The 25827-nt window shown below is 43.1% G+C and overlaps 1 protein-coding gene across 11 annotated transcripts in view; it reads left to right on the top strand.

Annotated features, from left to right (window-relative positions):
- LOC127004780 (dnaJ homolog subfamily A member 1-like) overlaps positions 1 to 25827 on the top strand; it is a 77368-nt gene that overhangs the window by 24965 nt on the left and 26576 nt on the right. For all 11 annotated transcript variants that reach the window (XM_050872893.1, XM_050872896.1, XM_050872886.1 and 8 more), the window contains exon 3: positions 13147 to 13470. In XM_050872893.1, coding sequence (XP_050728850.1) covers positions 13147 to 13470 — 324 coding nt within the window. The remainder of the gene's footprint in view (positions 1 to 13146; positions 13471 to 25827) is intronic.

Raw genomic sequence — 25827 nt, 5'->3', positions numbered from 1 at the left:
TTATTGAATATGATGGAGAGCGGTTTACAAATTTGATGTTTGATTTCTTTTAAGACCCTAGGGGTAATTTTGTCTGGACCAGGAGCTTTGCTTACTTTAATCTTTTCAATTGTGCGTAAAATGTCACTTTCTATGATGAGCACGCCACTTAACATCTTTTCGGTCCTTCTAACCTCCGGCGGTTGAGGTGATAAACAATCTTCGTCGGTAAATACGGATGCGAAAAAGTTATTTAGGATTGTAGCCATTTCATTTTCATCGTTCGTGTGGTTACCATTTTCATTAGCAAGCGGTCCGATACCACAAGTGAGTGACTTTTTATTATTTACATAGCAGAAAAATTCTTTAGGATTAGATTTACTTGTTTCCGCTATATATTCTTCAAGATTTTTCTTGCTTCGTTTTATTAATTTCTTGGTTTCGCGGCGAATTCTGTCCAACTCTAGTTTGTCAGCCTCGCTCTGAGATTATGTACCTACTGTATACGCGTTTTTTAAGAGATAGGCTATTTTGAATTTCGTTATTCCACCATTTGGGTTTCTTCTTAGAAGCTGAACGTCTGTTACGATAGGGTACGCATATGCTTATGGCATTGTTCAATATTGTGGTGAAGGCCCCCCAAGATTTATCAATATCTGTTTCCGCCGTGATTTCAGTCCAGTCAGAATTATTTAGAATTGATCGGAGTCTTACGAAATTCGCTCTCTGATAATCAGGCACCTTTTCTTTACTAGGAGTTACTTTACTTTCTTTCATATTGATGCTGAATGTGATTGTTCGGTGATCGCTAGAACTAAAAATTGGACCAACATTTACCTCGTTAACTAGATCAGCTGTCGTTGAAAAGATAAGGTCAAGTATATTATTTTCCCAAGTCGGTTCTTGAACGTGTTGATGTAAATCACTTTCTAGTAAATTTGTGTACAGGTCGAGCCCTGTATGACAGTTCAACGGTTCACCCCATCTTTCCACTGGCAAGTTAAAGTCCCCAACAATTACTGCCTCGCAACTGCTACTTGTTTCTAATAATAATTCACTTAATGCGTGGTCGATATCAAGAGTCTGCCTTGGCGGTCTGTAGATAAGTCCAGTTACTATTTTACGAGATTTACTTTTAATTTCAATGAAGACCGTGTCTACATTGGTTATAATATCTGTTTTCACGGATACTGGATGGAGAGAGTTGTGGATATAAAAGATAACGCCTCCACCCTGTCTGTTCTCTCTTTCATGACTAAAAATGGTATAACCCGGTAATCTATATTCCGCAATGAAATCTCTATTTGAAGTGTCTATCCAAGATTCTGTGACTCCGATGATGTGATAATGATTTGTAGCTGCGAGGACTTCTAAGTCTTCAAATTTGTTACGTAGGCTACGAGCGTTTACATAGCAAGCTTTAATGTGATTTGAGTCGGGAGTTTTGCGGGTTGAGTGCACCCTTACGGTGGAGCTGCTGGTGTTCTCGCCTCCGCGTTTTTTGGCTTTCGAAGAGCCACTTGGTCACAGAGCAGCCTCCCGAAACGGGCTGCTCCAACAGGGTTTAAGTGAATGCCATCAGGAAGGAACAAGTCTGAATCGTAGTAAAAATTGTTCCACAAGTTAGCGAACTGGACGTTTTCTTGTGAGCAAAGGGACTGAAGTCTGTTGTTTGTGCTGAAGGCCTTACTGTAAAAGCTAGATTCGGCACCGACCCTCGGGAGGATTCCTGAGATTATGATGTTACTGGCATCCGTTTTACGTTTATACTGCTTGATCATGCGGCGGTATTTCTCAAGCAGTTCCTCAGAAAGGGTTGTCTTTACGTCATTTGTCCCCGCGTGAATGACAAAGAGGGTATAGCAAGGGTGAGGGGTGAAAACAGAGTTGGAATTTGTAAAATCTGTACGGAGATGTTCAAAATTGGAGGTGCGGCCATGGTTCCTGGGTTGCATGTGGTATTGACTGCCCTATGGCTTTCTGGTACCATTTTTTGACCAGAAAGAAGGGCCTATTCATTTCTAACTGGAAAGTGAAAGGGGACCGTCAGAAATGTAACAACTAACGCATTATTAAATTGATTATTGTGCCAGACAAGGTGCTTGCCCATCTATTTCTCATGCGGATTCGCAATCAACTTCTGAAGTGGCAGAGCTCTGACCAGGCCGGGTTCACGCCTGGTAATTCGACGGCTGACTGTATCCTAGCACTTCGCGTGCTGGTGGATCGCCGACGTGAGTTTCGACAGAATATGCTTGCAGCCAATTTAAGGCGCTTGATTCAATGCATTCAGGTACTTTTAAAGTTCCTGCAGGTCCGTGGGATTTCTGTAAGGATCGTTGGTCTGTCGACTGACCTGTACTCTGGGACTGAGAGGGCTATGACTTGTCTGTATGAGGGGGAGAGGTCGTACCGACCTTCCTTCCTGTGGAAACAGTAGTGAGGCAGGGCTGTGTCCTTACCCTATCACTTTTCAACACTTGCATGGGCTGGGTATTGGAAAGAGCTTTGAACCAAAGTCATTGGGAACATCACTTGTTTATAACAAGATCTCCGATTTTATTTTTGCTGCTGATGTAATAATCCTCGCCGAGTAACTATAGGTTCTGGTAATGGCTCTCGAGTCTACACGCGGAGGCGAAACATTTAGAACTTTCGAGTCTCCTGGGCCAGGACGAAGGCACAGGGGTTTACAGGATAACAGGATGAAACAGTATAATCTGTTTTTGCGTGTGGTGAGGATATAGAGATCTTGGAAATTTTCATATACCTTGGTAGCGGGGCTGACCTTGCAGGCTGGGCGAGAAGACGCACCCCCCGACACATGCCCCGCCTGACTGATTGATTGATTATGTATAGTAAAGTAAAGTAAAGTAAATTTATTGCCTTTACACATCACCCAAATGAATAACAATAATGAACAATATTTACAAAGACATGGTCTGCCGAGGAGCAGCTCGTGTACAGACGAGTTTGTAACATAAATGATTAACAGGCACCACAGGCAAAACTAATATAATACACATCTAGTAGATTCACAAAGTAAATATTACTTAGGTACACTTTTTATAGCTACACATACACATGTACATAAATAGAGACTTTGTATACAATAAAAAAAAACGTACTTATAAATATAAATGCACATAGCGCATACACATATACTTACATAATACATAGATTCAAATACGTAAAATTGTTCCCCCAAAACATCGAATCTCTTATATTTACAAACCATGACAGTTAATATTCAATATGTCTAAATACATGGACAAATTTTAATGAGCATTAAAGATGTTATTGCCCTTCATGTGTTTGAAATGTAAATAAATACTTATTCACTTTCTTTTTGAATTAAAATAAGTTACTATTAATGAGTTCTTAATGTCAGCAGTTAGATAATTCCATAATTTCGGACAATTACATAACACACTGTTGTTGAAGGAGATTGTGCGGAACTGAGGACAAAGCAGATTAACATTGTTACGGCTAGTGTTGTAAACAGTCTACAAACTTGGAAAACTTTGTTACAAGGATAGTGGTTGAGGTTTCGATAAATAAGCAAACATATAAAATATTTACTACCTAATAGATTCAAATTTAAGAATATTCAGAGAGTGATATATCTGGTTTGTTGAATCATATTTTTTCATGAAAAGTATGCATTTAATAACTATATTTTGGGATATTTTTTATTTATTTGAGAATGATGGCCAGGTCGACGCCCAAATGGATATGCAGTAAGTCATGTGAGGATAGCACAATGTGTAGTAAATACTTAGCAGAGCACCGGTAGTAGGTTGATGACGGATCCTATATAATATACCACATATTTTTGCTAATTTAAAACATACATCATCTATGTGGTAGCTCTAATTTAAATTTTCGTCAATATGCACGTGTGATGAACCTGTTCAATTAACGAACTTTCTAGAAATAGTGGAGGTATATGATTCCTGAAAGATCGATTTGTATATACGCATGTATGTGTGTTGGCAAATAGGTAGGCATGCACGTAGGGGTGAGGAGAGAGAGAGAGAGAGAGAGAGATGGCATTAGTGACGTCATAGCATGACAATGTCAATGTTGGCTAACGTTTTCGGCATTACTCACAGTCGTCTGTGTCTACGACCCCCTCTCTCTCTCTCTCTCTATCTATCTATCTCGGCTCACTTTTTTATCCGTATGTGTTCGTCCATTTCAATGTATCAATATTTCACTGGTAAATCCATTTATCCCCTCTCTCTCTCTCTCTCTCTCTCTCTCCCTCTGTGTGTGTGTGTGTGTGTGTGTGTGTGTGTGTGTGTGTGTGTGTGTGTTTGTCTGTGTGTGTGTGTGTGTGTGTGTGTGTGTGTGTGTGTTTGTCTGTTTGTGTGTGTGTGTGTTTACTTATTGATCTACCAACCTATCTGTATACCTCCCTCCCGCCCTACCTACTTACCAACCCACTATCTATCTATCTATCCATCTATCTATCTATATACGTATCTATCGTTTTGTTATAACTATCTCCATCTATCTATCTATCTTTCTCTATTTATATCTAACGATCTAAATGCTTTTCCGATTGTCTATCTATCTATCTATCTATGTATCCATCTACGTCCCTATGTAGTTAATTCGACAGGAACTTAACAGCCTCGTTAGAAGTAGCGTCGTTGGTAGCAGTACGCATCACAAACTGGTTGCTTTGGACCAGGCAGGTTACAACTCATCTACCTGTCCATCCATTCGCGTGGGTCGATCGGTAAACGGTTACCTGAGGAGAGATTGCCCATGTTTAGTGAGGTAATCAAAACGAAAGGGGCCTTTGCTCACCACAGGCTTGTAACACTATTGAATCGAACATGGGCGTGGAAGTATTGTGTAATTTGTGATGGTTCTACCTTTTCTAAAATACTACTGTCGCAACAGCTGAGAAGTATGCAATGGTAATCAAATCAGACCTGTAATGCTAATGAAACGAACATGAGAACAGAAACTTTGTTTAATATAACATTGATCTACTACGTGATCCACCCATTGACGAAACTCCATCCTGTGTTGAAGGCAGAGAGTCTGTAACAAAGTTGAATAGTTGAAAGGCCATTGGAGTTTGCATCTTCATGCAGTGTGGGGCCACTCAAGGCAAGAAGTGCGGGCATGATCCGTCGCTTGCATGAAGTCTTAACTTACGTATGACATTCAGGTATTCTGGCTGGTCGTCCCTATCTGGAAAGAGGAAGGGAGCCGTCAGGACTGCATCAACTACTGGGTTTTTATTCTGTGTGCCCACCTATGACATGCGGATCTGTGGCCGATATATGAGCAGTCCAGGTTCACTCCTGGCATGGCGGTAACTAAAATATCAGCATGCTGACGGTGCGCTGACTTGAGTATCGACATGGGGTTTTATCAGTCTATGATGATCTAAGAAAGCTTTGTTGATTCAGTCCAGTGTGAGGCACAATGGGATGTCTCGCCACACCGTGCAATTTCTGCAAGAAATGTCGGTCTATTGATTTATGAGTGAGAGTGCTGTAAATTATGTGATGGGGAAGGGGGAGGTAAAGGGTCTGTATCCACCTTCTTTCCTGTGAACACTGGAGTGTCCTTGTCCGTTTTTCACACTTGTATGGAGCGGGTAATAGGCAGAGTTGTGGATCAAAGTAATTGTGGAACATCTATTGGCAGAGAGCCTCCGTGGTGCAGTGGTTAGTGGGCTCAGATACGAATCCGAGGCCGTGCTGGAACCTATCCTATTGACGGTCGGCGCGCAGTTCACACTTTTGATCATCTTCCATTTCGGGCTGGTCAAAAATTGTCTGAGGAAACCTGGGGAAAGTAAGCTGTGGTAACCCAGATATCATACCGGCCCTGTGCCCCGGGGTAATGGGTTCTTACCCACTAAAGAGTCAAGGGCCAATGTAACGGATACGAACACCCAGGCCACGTATATTCCAATCTTTAACGCTACCTTACCGGCAAAACCAGGAATGGTGATCTTGTTTTTACCGATGATGTAGAAGTCCTTGCCGAGTCCCTGGAGATTCTGACGATTACTCTCTAGCCTTCGCACTCCTGCTAACCATCATCTTTATATTTCTGCCCGGAATCATGCCAAATCTATTCTCCGACTTACCAAAAACTCATTCATTAATAGAAAATGCCAAAACTTTGCGGTCTCTAATTCTTCTTCTGGCATCTTGCCAAAAATATCTCCTCCAATTTCACTTCTTCCTCTTTCCCTCCTCTCCTTAATCCTGACGGCAGCACTGCCGTCTCATCTGTCTTTAAGGCTGAACTCTTCGCTCAAACTTTCTGTAAGAACTCCACCCTGGACGATTCTGGGCATATTCCTCCTACTCATCCCCCCTCTGACTTCTTTATGTCTATTATTAAGATTCTTCCTAATGATGTTTTCTATGCCCTCTCTGACCTCAACTCTCAGAAGGCTTATGGACATGATGGAGTGCCTCCTATTGTCCTTAAGAACTGTGCTTCCGTGCTGACACCCTGCCTGGTCAAACTCTTTCGTCTCTGCCTATCAACATCTCCCTTTCCTTCCTGCTGGAAGTACGCCTTCGTACAGCCTGTGCCTAAGAAGGGTGACCGTTCCAATCCCTCAAACTATCGCCCTATATCTTTACTTTCCTGTCTATGTAAAGCTTTTGAATCAATCCTTAACCGGAAGATTCAAAAGCACCTTTCCACTTCTAACCTTCTATCTGATCGCTAGTATGGGCTCCGTAAGGGGCGTTCTACTGGCGATCTTCTTGCTCTCTTAACTGACTCTTGGTCATCCTCTCTTAGCCGTTTCGGTGAAACTTTCTCAGTTGCGCTAGACATATCGAAAGCCTTCGATAGAGTCTGGCACAAGTCTTTGCTTTCTAAACTGCCCTCTTTCGGATTCTATCCTTCTCTCTGTTCCTTTATCTCCAGTTTCCTTTCCGGCCGTTCTATCTCTGCGGTGGTAGATGGTCACTGTTCTTCCCCTAAACCTATCAACAATGGTATTCCACAGGGCTCTGTCCTATCACCCACTCTCTTCCTGTTATTCATCAATGATTTTCTTTCCATAACAAACTGTCCTGTCCACTCATACGCCGACGACTCCACTCTGCATTATTCAACTTCTTTCAACAGAAGACCCTCTCAACAGGAATTACATGACTCCAGGCTGGAGGCTGCAGAACGCTTAACCTCAGACCTTGCTATCATTTCCGATTGGGGCAGAAGGAACCTTGTGTCCTTCAATGCCTCAAAAACTCAATTTCTCCACCTATCAACTCGACACAATCTTCCAAACACCTATAATCTATTCTTCGACAACACTCAGCTGTCACCATTTTCAACACTAAATATCCTCGGTCTATCCTTAACTCAAAATCTTAACTGGAAGCTTCACATCTCCTCTCTCACTAAATTAGCTTCCTCGAGGTTGGGCGTTTTGTATCGTCTCCGCCACTTTTTCTCTCCCGCACAGTTGCTATCCATATACAGGGGCCTTATCCGCCCTCGTATGGAGTATGCATCTCATGTGTGGGGGGGCTCCACTCACACAGCTCTTCTGGACAGAGTGAAGTCTAAGGCTCTTCGTCTAATCAACTTTCCTCCTCTTTCTAATAGTCTTCTACCTCTTAAATTCCACCGCAATGTTGCCTCTCTTTCTATCTTCTATCGATATTTTTATGCAGAATGGTGTTCTGAGCTTGCTAACTGCATGCCTCCCCCCCCTCCTGCGGCCTCGCGTCACACGACTTTCTGATCAAGCTCATTCCTATACTGTCCAAGCCACTTCTGCAAGAGTTAACCAGCATCTTCACTCATTCATCCTTCACGCTGGTAAACTCTGGAACGATCTTCCCTCATCTGTATTTCCTCCTGCCTACGACTTGAACTCTTTCAAGAGGAGGGTATCTGGACGCCTCTCCTCCCGAAACTGATTTCTCTTTTTGGCCACTCTACTCTATTTAGGAGCAGTAAGTAGCGGGCTTTATATATATATATATATATATATATATATATATATATATATATATATATATATATATATATATATATATATATATATATATATATATATATATATATATATATATATATATATATATATATATATATATATATATATATATATATATATATATATATATATATATATATATATATATATATATAGCCCTTGCACTGTGTCCTCTGCTGTAAAAAAAAAGAAGAAAAAAATGCATGAGGAGGCGGACCCAGTGGGACTTCAGGTCTTTCGAGCCATGATCAAGTGGAGTGCTTAGTAGCTGAAACAGTACCGCCTGTTCACGCGTGTGGCGAGGACTATGATATACCTAAGTATAGTCCAACACAAATATGAAGTCCTTTTGGGTGGGTTCCAAACCTCATCACAGCCCTGCCACATCACGCCCAATACATCACTCTCTCACTCATATGTCAGCTATGTACTATTTGAAATTGTGTATCAAATATTTTGTATACATTAAATACGATTTGGCAGAGCTCTGGCTAGGGGACTTTCCGAGTGGTCCCCGCCTAATCGGACTACATAGCTGAGCCTGACTATAGTGTAGTATACGCTTCCGTGGTGCAGTATTTAGCATCCCTGACTACAAATCAGTGGGCATGGGTTCGAATCCCGGCCTAGGCAGTCGGCGTGCTGTTCATCCTTCCTCTCGGGATGGTCGACAAATTGGTATCTGGGGAAACCTGGGGAAGGTAAACTGTGGTAACCCGGATGTTACACTGGCCCATAACAAGCTCAAAGGGCCGCCACGTTAATTAACGCCGCCACTCGCAGCTCTAGCGTATGCTAACAACTTTATCTGTTTACACTTCAAGTAGCGTAGTGCAGAATAAAGGTGAGTCAGGTTAAGGTCTTACTGCGGATTGGCTTGGCCCACGGTGTAATGGACTCACGCAGAACGAGTATATGGAGTTGTGGATATCTGTGCAGAAGGATAGAGGATCAGACCTGTAAGTCTCTTGTATTCCCTGTCCCCCTTTATAGCTGCGAGACATGGATATCCCTGGGGGTGTCGTCGTAGGGTAGACGTGACAACGCGCCACTGTCGTATGATCTTTTTGGTTGATAAAAACTCATCTAAACCTACTTCGACCAAGCAAATCACATCAGTTTACTTAGACGTAGTATTTAAAACCCCTTTGCTTCGACGTAATAACTCAGTTTCTTCGACGTAACACCTCAAGTTATCCGGAGAATGGATTAAAACTTCACCCATGCCAACGCCGCCACCTTGACTAACCTCGAGGCAGCCTGGGTCCCCGCACTGGTGTCTTCTCCTGAACCAATCCCGGCTAAATGGTGCGTGTACGGCTTAGGGCCCGTTTATGTCCGTATTGCCTGATGAACTGCTCTCTCTCTCTCTCTCTCTCTCTCTCTCTCTCTCTCTCTCTCTCTCTCTCTCTCTCTCTCTCTCTCTCTCTCTCTCAAGTGAATCACAACTTGAAGTGAGGCCGTCTACTTAAATAACGTGGTTTGATTCTGGTCACCGCTTAGCCTGCCAGAAATAGCGGGATAGACAGACAGGGCCAGAGAGTTTGTGTGGTCTGCAGGCATGGACAAGGAGTGGCTGTGATCTTATAAACAAAGATGTGCTGGGACTTGAAACATACAACCCATGTAATGAATGCTCTCAAATTTAATACACTTTATTTTCATTAAGTAGCTGTTGTGTAGTGAACTGATAAGGACAAATGAGTATAGATTATGATACTAAGTGACAGACAAGTAAAGTGTAAGTGTAGTGTAGAATAGTGAATAAGTAGATGGCTAGTCTGAGCAACTGCACAAATCATTATATGAATACTTAGAGCTGCCTTTTTGGATAAGTAGATTATGTATAAAGGCAAGAAGGTAGTTACAGACTTTTTGCGTGCAATCTATGTGTTGAATACTTTCAGAGCAGTTTTCTTTTTTTCAATGCAGCGTATCGTCGTAAATCATTTTAAGGAAACTGGCTTCACAACTCAATATCAAAGTCGTCAACAGGTGACGGTCGTGGCACCAGTATCACGAGCAGAGTCTAAGGGTACATGAAGTTTGCTTGGAAGAAGTGTTAAGAGGTCTGATGAGTGTGGCAACATACGAAGGAATGAAGATAGACGACGAATACCTTGACAACGTTAGATTCACAAATGACTTAGCGACTCTAAAAAAAAAATATAAATAAATAAAAAATTACGAAGAATGGCCCAGGAAGCTCATACATTGTGAAACTAGATAAGAAGATTGGCATATGAAAAAAATAAATATGATGAATGTTTAATAACCAGTTGGCCGAAAAAAAAGAAACGAAACACTTGAGGAAGTAGAGTTAAACACATATCTAGGACAAATAATTCATGCAGTCCCAGTCCTCGCAAAAGTCAGGGAAATAGGATTGAGTTGGGGCGCCTTTGGTGAACATAGTAATATCATGAATAACAACCAATCATTTTCCCTGAAGAGAAAGGTGCAATATCAGTTTATCCTTCCAGTCCTTACATTCGGTTTAGTAGGCTGGTGTTTCCCACATGTTTTAGAGAGAAACCAAAGAAGTGCCCGAAGAGGAAATGATAACAAAATGTTGGGTATAAGATGGAAAAAACAGGTGGAAATAATCAGGTCATATCATGCGTTTGACTAATAACAGACAGAGAGGACCGAACTGACAGAGTGGCAACCCAGACAGAGGACACCAAAGAACGAGACGCGAGGAGAAACTAGAACATTTCCCGTGGCAGGATGGAGAACACTAACATCGGGCAGAGAGGTGAAGAACATTAGGGATAAACTTTGTCCTGCGGTAGAGTAATAGTGATGGAAGATGCTGACGATTAGCGATTCTTCAAGGTAGCGTACATATCACATCACCTGGCGACGAATGGTAGGGATGCGACCCTAAAGAATTAGGAGAAAGTCGAGATATATAAATTCGTCTGTGGTTGAAGCTTTGTAAAAAAATAAAAGTTAGCATTGCTGGAAATGAATAATACGACATGAACGCAATCAGATGAAAAAGTGAGTAAATAAATGAAAAAAAAAAGACAAAACGTTATTGTAAGTAGACGAAGCCCTAACCATTTGATGAGTAGATAAATGGCTAGTCGTTATGATAGGTAGATAAATGGCTATTCGTTTTGATAGGGAGATAAATGGCTAGTCTTTAGAAAAGGTAGGTAGATAAATGTCTAATCGCTATGACCGGAAGTTAAATGGGTAGTCTTTAGTATAGATAGATACATGGCCAGTCTTTAGTATTGGTATATATAATTGGCTAGGCGTCAACATTGTATAAGTCTCTTGGGAGCCATCCAGCGCGTGTGACAAACGGAATTCGCATGATGGTAGCCTTATTAACAGAGCGGCACCACAGGAACACAGGCATAGATAGATCCCGGCGGGGAGATGAGAACAGTATCTTTGCAGAGGTAGGAGTGAATGCAATAGACACCAGAGAGCTATAACTACAAAACGCTGGGAAAGGCCTTTGTTTTAGTAGTGAACTAATCGTGCCTAATGATGAACCTTGATTACTTGATAAAGGTTCCTTCCATTTGATAGTGTTACCTCAGCTAGCAAGTAGACAGTGACATAAAATCAGGTTAATTTAGTAAACACTATAGAATCACAAGGCCGCAAGGACACCACGGACGAAATAATTGTGCCATCAACACGCTCTGTCTTCTGGGGGTGTGACTCGAGGCATGGCGCATGATTATCCAGCGTGGTATAAAATTGTCTTACGTATTAGTGGTTCTTCAGTTATTGATGAGCAAAAACTTGATAATACATTACTATTTATTTTGATTGGTGGTTGCAGTCTTGAGATCTTTTGATTAAAAGGTTCAATTACACGGTTCGCTGTTTGAGCCATTTGATCACAAGGCGCGGCTGAAGTGGTGACTGGAAGCGAACATATTTTTTTACAGCAGAGAAAGCAGCTCAAGGACAAAACACACACACACACAAAACAAAAAATACAAACAGCCTGCTCTGCACTACTCCTATAAAGAAAATAGCATGAGATGCCAAAATGAGAGGGTCAATTTCGAAAGGAAAGGTGTCGTGATCTTTTCTCCTAAAAGAGTCCAAGTCGTAGACAGTAGGAATTACAGACAAAGGAAGGCTGTTCCAGAGTTTATCAGAAGAAGGAATGAAGATGCTGGTTAACTCATTAATAAAGGATTTGGATAGCATAGGGATAAGCAAGAGTAGAATGTCGTGTGGAGCGGAGCCGCGGAAGGACGGGAAGGAGGCATATAGTTAGTAAGTTGAGAGTGCTGCGGAATTTGACTTCAGAACTACGCGATTATCAATTCAAAACTTCCGTCTTCTGATTTAGCAAGAGGAAAGCAAACACAACCTTATCATTATGAGCCAAAGCACCTTACAATGAGGCGACTCGTACATTAAAAACCCAGAGTCGTCGTACTGAGTAGGGAGTAAATCGCGATTCAGGGGAAAGTATAATTCGGAAGTGGAAGCTAAGTTGCCGTGAGTGGAGGAAACATAGGTTCATATTTTTAAACACCGACGCCCAAGAACACATATTTTACAAAACTTTCGCAAGAGTTTCGGGCATTTCGATGGGTACTTTTATGACCCTTCTGGTAGTTTGACTCTTCTTGTGTACCATGAACCAACAAAAACACTCATTAGAACCTGACTTGATCTCCTTTTCGGCCTTTGGAATCAGTTGATGTGAGGGGTGGAAGCGTTTGACAATACCGAACGTAAAGTCTTAAGCAATGGAAAGTCCTGAGCCGTGGGAGGGTTAGTCAGAGAGAAGTAAAGAACGAGTCAATTGTAAATCATGAGTCGTAGGGGAGAAGGAGTAGGCTGTAAGTAAAAGTCATGAATTCTTGGCGGTTATAAGTCGTGAATCATGGGTGTGTGTGCTAAGTCGAAGGGAAGTGATCCAAGTTGAGGGAATATTAAGGCATACGTAATGATTGGGTCATCAGCCGCGGGCGGGCCAGTCGTAAATAAGCCGTTAGAGTCAGGCAGACTTAAAGGGGAGAGACGTTTTAGCGGCAACAGCATCTACAGGTGTTTGTTTATGGCGCTCACCTGTTGAATCTGTGTCAGGGCCTCTCTCTCTCTCTCTCTCTCTCTCTCTCTCTCTCTCTCTCTCTCTCTCTCTCACTGACCCGTTCATTATCTCGTCTTCTCAGAGCGGCGGTGGCTTCAGGAACCCCATGGACGTGTTCAACATGTTCTTCGGCGGCGGCATGGGGGGCGGCTCTGGCGAAGAAGACGAGGACGACGACTTGGGTGGCTTCAGCTTCTTTGGCCCAGGTGGTGGCGGACGAGGAAGGCGCCGTCAGCCCCCTCCCATGGAGCACCGGCTGGTTGTGTCCCTGGAGCAACTGATGGTCGGTGGCTGGCGAACCCTCAAGTTAGACAGAAAGAGGCCCTGCGGCACCTGTGATGGCCGTGGAGGGAGGATGAACGCCGCCACCACGACGTGCTTAGACTGTAAAGGCGAGGGTGTGAAGGTGTGTGCTGGGTGCTTGTGTTCGCAGAGTGTAAGGTGTGGCTAGAGCAGGCGTTGACGGCTTTCTTACATGTTTGTGTTGGGATTATCTTCTGCAGGTGCATCGCTTACTGAGAGCTTTTCGTAGAGTATTAAAAATTGGGTTTGTGTGCGTTTGTTTGTTGTAGTGTGTGTGTGTGTGTGTGTGTGTGTGTGTGTGTGTGTGTGTGTGTGTGTGTGTGTGTTTACAACAAAGGAAACAGCTCAGGGGCACAAAAAACGAAACAATAATAAAAAAAGAGCGCTACTCGCTGCTCCTAAAAAGAATCTAAAGAGGTGGCCGAAAGAGGGGTCAATTTCGGGAGGAGAGGTGTCCTGACACCCTCCTCTTGAAAGAGTTCAAGTCGTAGGCAGGAGGAAATACTGGTGAAGGAAGATTGTTCCAGAGTTTACCAGCGTGAGGGATGAAAGAGTGAAGATGCTGGTTAACTCGTGCGTAAGGGATTTGGATAGTATAGGGATGAGCATGAGTAGAAAGTCGTGTGCAGCGGGGCCGCGGGAGGGGGGGAGGCATGCAGTTAGCAAGTTCAGAAGAGCAGTCAGCGTGAAAATAACGATATAAGATAGAAAGAGAGGCAACATGGCGGCGGAATTTAAGAGGTAAAAGACTATCAGTATGAGGAGGAGAGCTGATGAGACGAAGAGCCTTAGACTCCACTCTGTCCAGGAGAGCTCTGTGAGTGGAGCCCCCCCCAAACGTGAGAGGTATACTCCATACGAGGACGGACAAGGCCCCCGTATATGGATAGCAACTGTGCGGGGGAGAAGAACTGGCGGAGACGATACAGAACGCCCAACCTCGAGGAAGCTGACTTAGTGAGAGAGGAGATGTGTCGTTTCCAGTTGAGATTTTGAGTTAAGGATAGACCGAGGATGTTTAATGTTGAAGATGGTGACAGCTGAGTGTTGTCGAAGAATAGGGGATAGGTGTTTGGAAGACTGTGTCGAGTTGATAGGTGGAGAAACTGTGTTTTTGAGGCATTGAAGGACACAAGGTTCCTTTTACCCCAATCGGAAATGGTAATAAGGTCTGAGGTGAAGCTTTCTGCAGCCTCCAGCCTGGAGTCATGTAATTCCTGTTGAGAGGGTCTTCTGTTGAAAGAAGCTGAATAATGCAGAGTGGAGTCATCAGCGTATGAGTGGATAGGACAGTTTGTTATGGAAAGAAGATCACTGATGAATAATAGGACTGTTGATAGGTTTAGGGGAAGAACAGTGACAGTCTACCACAGCAGAGATAGAACGGCTGGAAAGGAAACTGGAAATAAATGAACAGAGAGAAGGACAGACTCCTAAAGAGGGCAGTTTAGAAAGCAAAGACTTGTGCCAGAGTCTATCGGAGGCTTTCGATATGTCTAGCGCAACTGAGAAAGTTTCACCGAAACGGCTAAGAGAGGATGACCAAGAATCAGTTAAGAGAGCAAGAAGATCGCCAGTAGAACGCCCCTTGCGGAACCCATACTGGCGATCAGATAGAAGGTTAGAAGTGGAAAGGTGCTTTTGAATCTTCCGGTTAAGGATTGATTCAAAAGCTTTAGATAGACAGGAAAGTAAAGATATAGGGCGGTAGTTTGAGGAATTGGAACGGTCACCCTTCTTAGGCACAGGTTGTACGAAGGCGTACTTCCAGCAGGAAGGAAAGGTAGCTGTTGATAGGCAGAGACGAAAGAGTTTGACCAGGCAGGGTGTCAGCACGGAAGCACAGTTTTTAAGGACAATAGGAGGCACTCCATCAGGTCCATAAGCCTTCTGAGAATTGAGACCAGAGAGGGCATAGAAAACATCATTCTTAAAAATCTTAATAACAGGCATGAAGGAGTCAGAGGTGGAATAAGTAGGAGGAATGTGCCCAGAATCGTCCAAAGTGGAATTGTTACAGAAAGTTTGAGTGAAGAGCTCAGCCTTAGAGATGGATGAGACGGCAGTGCTGCCGTCTGGGTTCAGAAGAGACGGGAAAGAGGAAGAAGTGAAATTGGAGGAGATATTTTTGGCTAAGTGACAGAAGTCTCTGGAAGAATTAGAGAAAGCAAGGTGTTGACATTTGCTATGGATAAAGGAGTTTTTGGTAAATCGAAGAATAGATTTGGCACGATTCCGGGCGGAAATGTAAAGATCATGGTTAGCGGCAGTTCGAAGGCTCTGGTACCTTTTGTTAGCTGCCTCTCTATCTTTGACAGCACGAGAACAAGCGTGATTAAACCAAGGCTTTTTAGCATGAGGAGTAGAGAAAGTACGTGGAATGTATGCCTCCATTCCAGAGACAATCACCTCTGTGATGCGCTAGACACACACAGAGGGGTCTCTATCCTGGATGCAGTAATCATTCCACGGGAAATCGGAAAAGTACATCCTCAGGTCGTTCCACCGAGCTGAAGCAAAATGCCAAAAGCATCGCCTCTTCGGTGGGTCCAGAGGGTGTATAGGAGCGATAGGACAGGATACAGAAATAAGGTTGTGATCGGAGGAGCCCAACGGAGAGAACAGTTTGACAGATTAAGCAGAAGGGTTAGAGAGGTAAGGAAGATGTCTAGTATGTTGGACCGGTCTCCAAGACGGTCGGGAATACGTATAGGGTGCTGAACCAACTGCTCTAGGTCACTGAAGAGAGCAAAGTTGTAGTGAACATTGAAATCTCCCAAGATGGAGATTTCAGCGAAGGGAGAGAGGGTCAATATGTGCTCAACTTTAGAGTTCAAATAGTCAAAGAATTTTACAAAGTTAATAGAGTTAGGTGAGAGATAAACAGCACAGATGTATTTAGTAATGAATGACAATGAAGTCTTAGCCAGATGGTGGAAAATTCTGAAGAGTCAAGGTCGTGGGCACGAGAGCTAGTGATGTTGCGCACGTAGACGCAACATCCAGCTTTGGATTGAAATTTAGGATAGAGATAGTAGGAGGGAACAGAGTAGAGATTGCTGTCAGTAGCCACAGTAACCTCTGTTTCGGTGAGGAAAAGAAGGTGAGGTTTAGAGGAGGAGAAATGGTGTTCCACAGAATGAAAATTAGAACGAAGACCGCAAATGTTGCAGAAATTGATAATAAAGAGGTTCGAGGAGTTAACAAGACACCTTTCAAGTCGGCAGCCAGAAGGGCAGTCCTCCTTGGGGGAATTTGTAGTCCCCCCCCCCAGGCGGGGACTCCGAGGCATGGTTATGGTTCGCCATTTTGAATTTTTAATTTAGGGAAAAAGTGTGTATGTTGTGTGAATGTAGTGTGGTGTGGATAGAGAGAGGATCTGTCTTTAGAGAGCATGCTGAACTACTCTCTGGTGTTGATGAGACAATAGGGAAACGGTTAGTGAGGACATGGGAAGGGTCTATGGAGGGCTTCAGCACCCTCCTCGCTTCCCATATATACCTCACTGGGAGTGGCTTGCTCCCGTTCGGTAGGTGTCTTCCTACCTACTCCAGCCAGTGTGTGTGTGTGTGTGTGTGTGTGTGTGTGTGTGTGTGTGTGTGTGTGTGTGTGTCATTGTCCAAAGTTTTGATCACGTGCTAGACTCGTGCCCACCATCTCGGAGAAAGCTTGGAGCTCTCTAACTTATCTTTTGGTACGAATAGGACCACATACACTACACATCCCCATCCTCTTGTTCAGTGGGGAATAATAACTATTGTTTGTCAGAGAAAACCTTTTTCCGCCCGTCAGGTTGCTGAATGATAGGCTGAACATGGTATGTACTGTGCCACGGAATTTTTTTTTTTTTTTTTGTGCATGCCTTTCAATTATTTATATATCATCTAGAAATTCTAGACCAGATAGGAATTCTTTAGTACAATTGTTATCGACCCAGCCAGTGCGCTGTCTTATGCATCTCACTCTCAAGATTTATTTCCCATGAGATGTTCGTGCCCAGAATTCTCTGTTGTATGAAATATGCAATGCAGAGAATGATATTATCCCTTCCATTTAGGCGGATCCGTATCTGGATCACGCGTTCCTCTGATCTGAGCTGTTCCATTTTCTACGTTGCCCAGAGCCGGGAACCAAATCACGATGACCCGGGAGATCCAGCCATCAGCTCTGATCCTGACTGGGAGGCGGGTGGAGGGGGAGAGGGGGCTCGGTCCTCGGTGTCGTGGAGCCCATGTTGCTGGAATGTTTTCTGATTCTGCCATATTTTACCTATGGTCAGATTATAACAATGGTAATAGAAGTAAAAATAATTCTGAAATGTTAATGTAAATAAATAGATAAATAAATAAATAGATAGATAAATAAATAAATAAATAAATAAATAAATAAATAAATAAATATATATATATATATATATATATATATATATATATATATATATATATATATATATATATATATATATATATATATATATATATATATATATATATATATATATATATATATATATATATATATATATATATATATATATATATATATATATATATATATATATATATATATATATATATATATATATATATATATATATATATATATATATATATATATATATATATATATATATATATATATATATATATATATATATATATATATATATATATATATATATATATATATATCCACATATATATATATATATACCTACTGTCTTCCCTTCCACACAGTCCTGCGTGTTACCACCCTCTTCCTCCCCCCTTCCTCCTGTTTCAGCTCCCCTTCCCTCTCCTGGCGCCGTTCCTAGGAAAGTTCTAGTTGTTGGAGACAGTCAAATCAGGCTCATTGACAGGTACTTTTGTTCAAGGGATAAGGGGAATAGACTTATAAGAGTTTGCTTTCCCGGGGCAGGTATACAGCACGTTTCTGACAGGATTGAGGATATTTTACCAGGGGAAAGTACTCAGCCTATCGTCTTCTGCAGTTTCGGTGGCAGTGGTAATGGTAGAGTGGGAAGCGAAGAGATCTTTAGGCGCTCTACGGAATCGTTTGCTAAAGTGAGAGACTTCGGTGGTGTGCCGGCCGTTTGTGGTGTTTTGCTACCGGTAGTATTTACCGGTTTCTGACGCCTAACTATTGCCAAGAAACATCAGGATCTAACTCTTTTAACGATAACTATAAATGAGTTTCGTTATTGGAGCCCAGAAGACAGTTTTGGGGTAGAAAGTCGGGAAGTATAAGCGGTTGAGTACGGCAATCTGGCAACAGTCTGTGGCCCGAGGCGGTAGCGCACGCCATTTTGCAGGTATCAGATACCTTACATAAGTATATTTTTACTGTGCATAGCAGGTGATGTCACTTATTGTGACTTCGTGAGCTTTCATATACATCTATTTCTGTATATTTTATGGAGGCTAAACTTACACTACTAGTTTGATTTTTACTAGTGACACAAATTTGTGACTGTTTATCACAATCGAATTTCACTCAAATAAGTGAATCAGACACCACAGAAATATTACCAATGTGTGTATGAATGAATACAAAGATAAGCACATACTTTGATTTAACTCTAGAATGTCTCGTGGATCATTAATAAATAAAAATAAAATATCCGGATAGGCTACTCTTTAGCCCATTACCGTCTATGGCGGTTTGTACCCCACATTTGGTGATGTTAGGTGCGCCTATTGGACCGTTGAAAACAAACACAGGTGAGCTCGTTGAGAATGGAGAAAATATGAGTCAAATGTTGAATAACTATTTCGTCTCAGTTTTCACGCAGGAAAATCTAACAACCATTCCAGAGAGAGTTCAGGTATATGAGGGTGAAGATAACGATAAGTTGAGGGATGTGATCATTACTAGGCAAGTAGTCCAGGATGAGATTGGTAGGTTGAAGAAAAACAAATCGCCGGGCCCAGACAAAATATTCCCACGGGTCCTGAAAGAATACAAGGAGGTCCTCAGTGGCCCACTTACCGATATCTTTAAGATGTCGGTAAATTCCGGTTATGTGCCCAATCAATGGAAAGTAGCTAATGTGACGCCGATTTTCAAAAAGGGAGACAAGTCAGCCACCTCAAATTATCGCCCAATTAGCTTAACATCAGTTGTAGGGAAGATGTTGGAGTCAATTATAGCCGGGAGGATTCGGGACCATCTAGAGAAGCATAATCTAATTCATGCCTTACTAATCTGTTGTCCTTCTACACTAAAGTAATCGAGGCGGTTGACAGAGATGAAAATTATGACATACTGTATCTAGATTTCAGTATAGCGTTCGACAAAGTCCCTCATCACCGACTATTACTAAAATTACAGGCTCACGGCGTAGATGGGAAAATTTTGAAATGAATTAGGGCATAGAGTGCAAATCAATGGTAAAAAGTCTGAATGGGGCAGTGTCACGAGTGGAGTCCCACAGGGGTCGGTGCTGGGTCCGCTGCTTTTTATTATTTACATCAATGATTTGGACACAGGAATTAGTAGTGATGTCAGTAAAGGGGCCTTCCCACATAGGAAACTTTTGATGGAAACTCCACCGTGACCCCAGTGCAACTAGTTGCAGCGGTGTTACAGCGGTGTTTCCTCCCAAGTCACAGCGGTGTTTCCATGAGTCACGCCGGAGTCACGCCGGTGTTTCCATTGTTTCCACGAGTAGCGTCTTAATGGAAACTTTTTTGAACTGTCCAAAAAAGTCACAGCGGAGTCATGCCGGTGTTTCCGTGGGCCCGTGTCACGGCGGAGTCACAACGGAGTCACCACGGAGTTTCCTCGTACACCACGCTGTCACCGCAAGCAGCAGACCTTCACGTGGTGCCCCTTTTATCCGAAAGGAGACCAACTGCTGCACTACACAAAGCCACAAGCACTCTAGGGTGGTAAAAGGATCAACCCTCGGCCCTCGGAGATGACACTATCCAAAATCATCAGCTTTAATGCTGAAGGACTTTCGTCGGCAAAATTAGAGATCCTTGGAACTCTGAAAGCCGATATCTTATGTTTACAAGAGACACACTGCAGCTCACGGCCAAGAAACATCCCTGGCATGAATCTTGTTATCCACCAACCAAGCCCTGTCCATGGCAGTGCTATTTATACAAGAGATCAATCGAACATCCAGAGCTGTAGTAATCACTCCGCTGATGGAATCGAAATCCTTCAAGTCGAAACCGAACACCTCATCATCACATCAGTGTATAAACCTCCTCCAACACCATTTGTCTGGCCAGCAAACCACAACCTGAACGGCGAAAAAGCCTGCTTGGTTATCGGTGATTTTAATAGTCACAGTACCACCTGGGGCTACAGCCAGACAAACAAGGATGGTGAAGAAGTGGAACTCTGGGCTCTGAATAAAAATCTCATCCTCCTCCATGATGCCAAGCACAGACCATCTTTCTTAAGTGCTAAATGGAGAAGAGGCTACAACCCCGATTTAGCTTTTGCCTCATCCAAACTCTTCAACAACTTTGAGAAATCCATCTTGAAACCAATCCCAAGATCTCAACATAGACCAGTGGCAATAGAGATCAGACCTGTTCTAAGACCAACCGAAAGCAAACGAATACCTAGATTTAATTTCCGAAAGGCAAATTGGGAAAAATTTACAACCGAACTAGAGGCCGAAATAACCAGCATTAACCCATGTCCTGGAGATTATGAACATTTCCAAAAACTTGTCTGGAATGTTGCAACAAAGAACATCCCAAGAGGGCACAGAAAACAGTATATACCTTGTCTCACCAACCAAAGTAAGATGTTGTACCAGGAATACCAACAGGCATATAATGACGATCCATTCTCTGAAAACACCATACAACTAGGCGAGTCACTGCTCGACCTGATAAGCACAGGAAAAAAGGACAGATGACAGGAACTAATAACCGGAATAGATATGACTAACAATAGTAAACAGGCCTGGAAAACAATTCGGAAACTAAACACCGAGAAGAATACCAACATAAGCGTAGCTGCAGTTACCCCGGACAAAGTTGCACACCAACTACTATTGAATGGCAAACCCAAAAATAAGGAAAGGGGACACAAAAAGAACATGAAAGTTGAAATGACCGACTATATGAACAATAGTGAAGAACAATTCTTCCCATTTTCGACAGAGGAACTGGATGAAGGCATAAAAACAATTAAACTTGGCAAAGCATCTGGATTAGACGGCATCACAGCAGAAATGATACATAATTTCGGACCTAAAACTCGTCAATGGCTCCTTGAGTTGCTGAACACCTGTGTAACAACTCTAAAGATACCAAAAACATGGAAAAAAGCCAAAGTCGTAGCTCTCTTAAAACCGGAAAAAGACCCAACATCTCCTAAGAACTACAGACCAATCTCTCTACTGTGTTGTCTGTATAAGTTGTATGAACGCTTGATTATGATCCGAATTCTACCCACAGTGGATGACCAACTGTCCCACGACCAGGCAGGTTTTAGACCTGGCCGCTCCTGCTGCGGCCAGGTCCTGAACCTCACACAATACATAGAAGACGGTTTTGAAAAACAACTGAAAACTGGAGCAGTCTTCGTTGACCTCACTGCGGCATATGACATGGTGAATCACAGAGCTCTCCTATTTAAGGTAGCCAAATTAGTGAAAAATTCAACCGTTGTCCGGGTGATAGAGTCCCTCCTGAACAACCGGAGGTTCTTTGTAGAGATGAACAGCAAAAAAAGCAGGTGGAGGCTACAAAGGAACGGATTACCACAGGGATCGGTGTTGGCTCCAATGTTATTCAACATTTACACCAATGACCAGCCGCAATTCCAGAACATCCGCAGATTTATCTATGCAGACGATCTTTGCATTGCGATGCAAGTAAAATCCTTCCATGCCATCAAAACCAGCCTCACAGATGCACTGCAGTCTCTATTAACCTACTACAAACGTTGGTTCCTAAATGCCAACCCAGGAAAAACCCAAGTTTGCACATTCCATCTTAACAACAGCCAAGCAGAAAGAAGCCTCAAGGTCACTTGGGAAAACAAAACACTTGAAAACACCAAGTATCCTGTATATCTGGGTGTGACTCTGGATAGGACATTGTCTTTTAAAGAGCACACAAGGAAACTTAAAGAAAAAGTCGCAACCCGAAACAACCAATTACAAAAACTTGCAAACTCTTCATGGGGAACCGACCCACAAACCCTAAAAACAACCGCCATGGCACTATGCTACTCCACCGCGGAATACTGTGCCCCCGTGTGGGCACGGTCCTGCCATGCAACAACTGTGGACCCAGAATTAAACCGGGCTTGCCGAATAATAAGAGGCAACCTGAAGTCGACCCCACTACCGGCCCTATATAGCCTTGCAAGCATTGCGCCACCCTCCATCAGACGTGACGCCATCACCAAGTAGGAGCGGGACAAGCAATTGACCGACAACCGACACCCACTGTATGGTCACCAAGAAATGCGGCGAAGGCTTGTCTCACGCAAGAGCTTCGCCACTGTTATAGGGCAACAAGGACGCACACCAACTCAATATCGGCATGAGCAGTGGATGGAGATTAATAGGACCCCACCACATGGGCCACTCCCCCCACCATCTGAAAACCTCCCGAACGAAACATCGTTTAACAGGAAAGAGTGGGTAACCCTAAACCGTGCCAGGGCTGGAGTTGGCAAGACAAACGGTAACCTTCAGAGGTGGGGACTCGCGGCTAGCGCAGCCTGCCCCTGTGGTGAGCCCAATCAAACAATGGAACATATTCTCCGAGGCTGCGTGTTGGGCCCAAGCTGCTCCAACCAAGATCTCCTGGAAGCAAACGAAAGATCCCTCCAGTGGTTCCAGTGGTGGAGTGACAAGATATGATGATGACCGCGGTGTTGCAGCGGTGTTCCCATGATGGTGGAGGAAAACAGGTTGTAACATCGGGGTGACTCTGCTGCAACTGTGGAAACACCGCCGTGACACCACTGCAACACCGGCGTGACTCCGTTACAACTATGGAAACACCGCCGTAACACCACTACAACACCACCGTGACTCAGTTGTAACTATGGAAACACCGCCGTGACACCACTACAACTCCTCCTACCTCTTATCAGAGAGTTGTGGGTGCAGTCGGATACGATAAAAGTGTAACCTCCAGGTTTGGCAAGGAAGTTAGCCCGTTTCGGACACCCCCCTCTCTCCCGACCGCTCAACCAATAGCTTTCGCGACCTGGTCATGACCTGACCTGAATGGCTGGATGACATATAATGCTCCTCTCTCTCTCTCTCTCTCTCTCTCTCTCTCTCTCTCTCTCTCTCTCTCTCTCTCTCTCTCTCTTCCAACCCACCTCTCCCCGCTAATCCCCCTACTCAGATAGACACACCTGCACCCATATCATATCTGTACGTCTCCCTTCCTCACACATTAACGCGAAGACATCTCCAATACCCCTACACACACACACACACACACACACACACACACACACACTGAAAAGTATTTCTTCAAAGTGCTGTTCATCTTTACATTTATTAGCGAACAGAAATATACACATCCTTTTTACCATATACTTGCTGAATATTAGATGAGTTTCATACGCTTACAATGTAGTACAATAAAATGTTTAACATACAAATTGATACAAATGGATGGCAACACACACACACACACACACACACACACACACACACACACACACACACACACACACACACACACACTCCGTTTATTACTTGAGATAATTATTAGAAAAGCTACATGTGTATACACTGCAATATAAAAAAAAAGTTTATTATATAACTTACTTTATTAAAGAGTAGCAATACACACACATTATCGCTAATTACTTTATGAAATATTAAAAGAACTTTATATTTATTGATCTTTAGAACTCAGTACAACAGTTGCACTTCATGACATGTTGTCTTGCCAATGGACTCTACCTGCAGGCGAGTTATAGTACTCCTTCAAGTATTCCCTCAGTCTTTCCTGACGCAGTTGAAGTGTTCCTGACGAGAGGTTCCACTGGTACAAGGTTATCCCCTTCTCTCCATTGGCCTGGTCTCACTTCGTGTGTTTCTGGGTCTTCCACGTCAATCTGCCTGGAATGTTCGGTAGGGTATCTCATTTGTAATAGGTTATTGAGGCAGCAAACAGCCATAAACACCGACTCTACGTTCTTCGGAAGTAAGGGGATTGTTGAAAGAAGACACCTGAATCTGGAATGGAAGTCATAAATATAGAAAAATACGGAACACTTGAAAATAATCAAACGACATAAAGTAGCACTAATAGGTAGTTGCCAAATTTTATGTTCATAAAATACATAGGTACATTACTTTCATTACAAACATAAACACAATTTTAGGAGATCCACAGTAATTAAACTTACCTGCTTGACATAATTCCAAAGGCATTTTCAACTACCCTTTTGCCCTGGACAGTCTGTAGCTGAAGATACGTTCTTCTTGGCTCATGTGCCTGCGCTGAAAGGGCTTCATCGTCCACGTTCGGAGAGCGAAAGCATCATCGGCCACCAAATGATAGTGAACTGGCTTGTTGTCGTTTGGCAGGGGTTCAGGATCAGGTAAGCCAATTGTGCTCGCTTCTAGAGCCTAACAGAGTTACGTGTCAGAAAAAACCCACCACCATCAGATGAATGACCATAAGCCCCGACGTCCACGTACAGGAATTTATAATCAGCATCTACCAACCCCAACAGTACAATGGAGTGGAATCCCTTATAGTTGAAGTATAGAAACCCGCCTGAAGGAGGACACCTTATGGCCACATGTTTGCCATCCAGGGCACCTATGGTGTGGTGAAAGTCCCACCGGCTTGAAAACTCTTTGGCAACCTTCTTCCATTCTTCGGGATGATTTTTAGGGCATGGCATTACTTCTTCCAAGTACTCGTTGATTATTGCCTCACAGGTCTCTGAAATGATCTTGCTTATTGTGTTAGGGGCCGTTCTTAAAGCATACGACAGGCTTTTGTAGCTGTCTCCTGTAGCAAGATAACGTAGTGTTATTGCCAGGCGCATCCCACGTTCAAGTGCCTTTCTCCAGAATGCGTCCTTCTTCTTAATCCTATGCGTAATCCTTGAGAGCACTTCGTCAAACAGTTCTTTGGGCATCCGCAGGTAGTTCTTATAGCTTTGGGTGTCTTCGAGAGAGAGTTCTTGGATTAAATGATCATAATGGCCAAACCCTTGTCGCCTCAAAAGCCACTGCCTCGTCCAGTACGACCTTTTCTTTAGCTTCTTTCTTGATTTTTTTTCCCGCAGTTCCATTAAGACATGATCTGTCTCGATCTCTGCTAGAAGGTCCAACTCCATTTGTAACAATTCTATTTCAGGGCAAGGCGACACCATCCCGCACACGTGAAATCACACTCTCAGGCACAGACGTATGTGGAATGAAAGGAACATACTCGACCTTCTCCATTTTGTAGTTTACAGCGAAGTCACGGCGGAGTCACAGTGGTGTTTCAGC

The sequence above is a fragment of the Eriocheir sinensis genome, chromosome 29 (genome assembly GCF_024679095.1).
Source record: "Eriocheir sinensis breed Jianghai 21 chromosome 29, ASM2467909v1, whole genome shotgun sequence".
Classification (NCBI taxonomy): Eukaryota; Metazoa; Arthropoda; class Malacostraca; order Decapoda; family Varunidae; genus Eriocheir; species Eriocheir sinensis.
The sequence above is the reverse complement of the archived record's forward strand: the minus strand, read 5'-3'. Positions and strand labels throughout refer to the sequence as shown.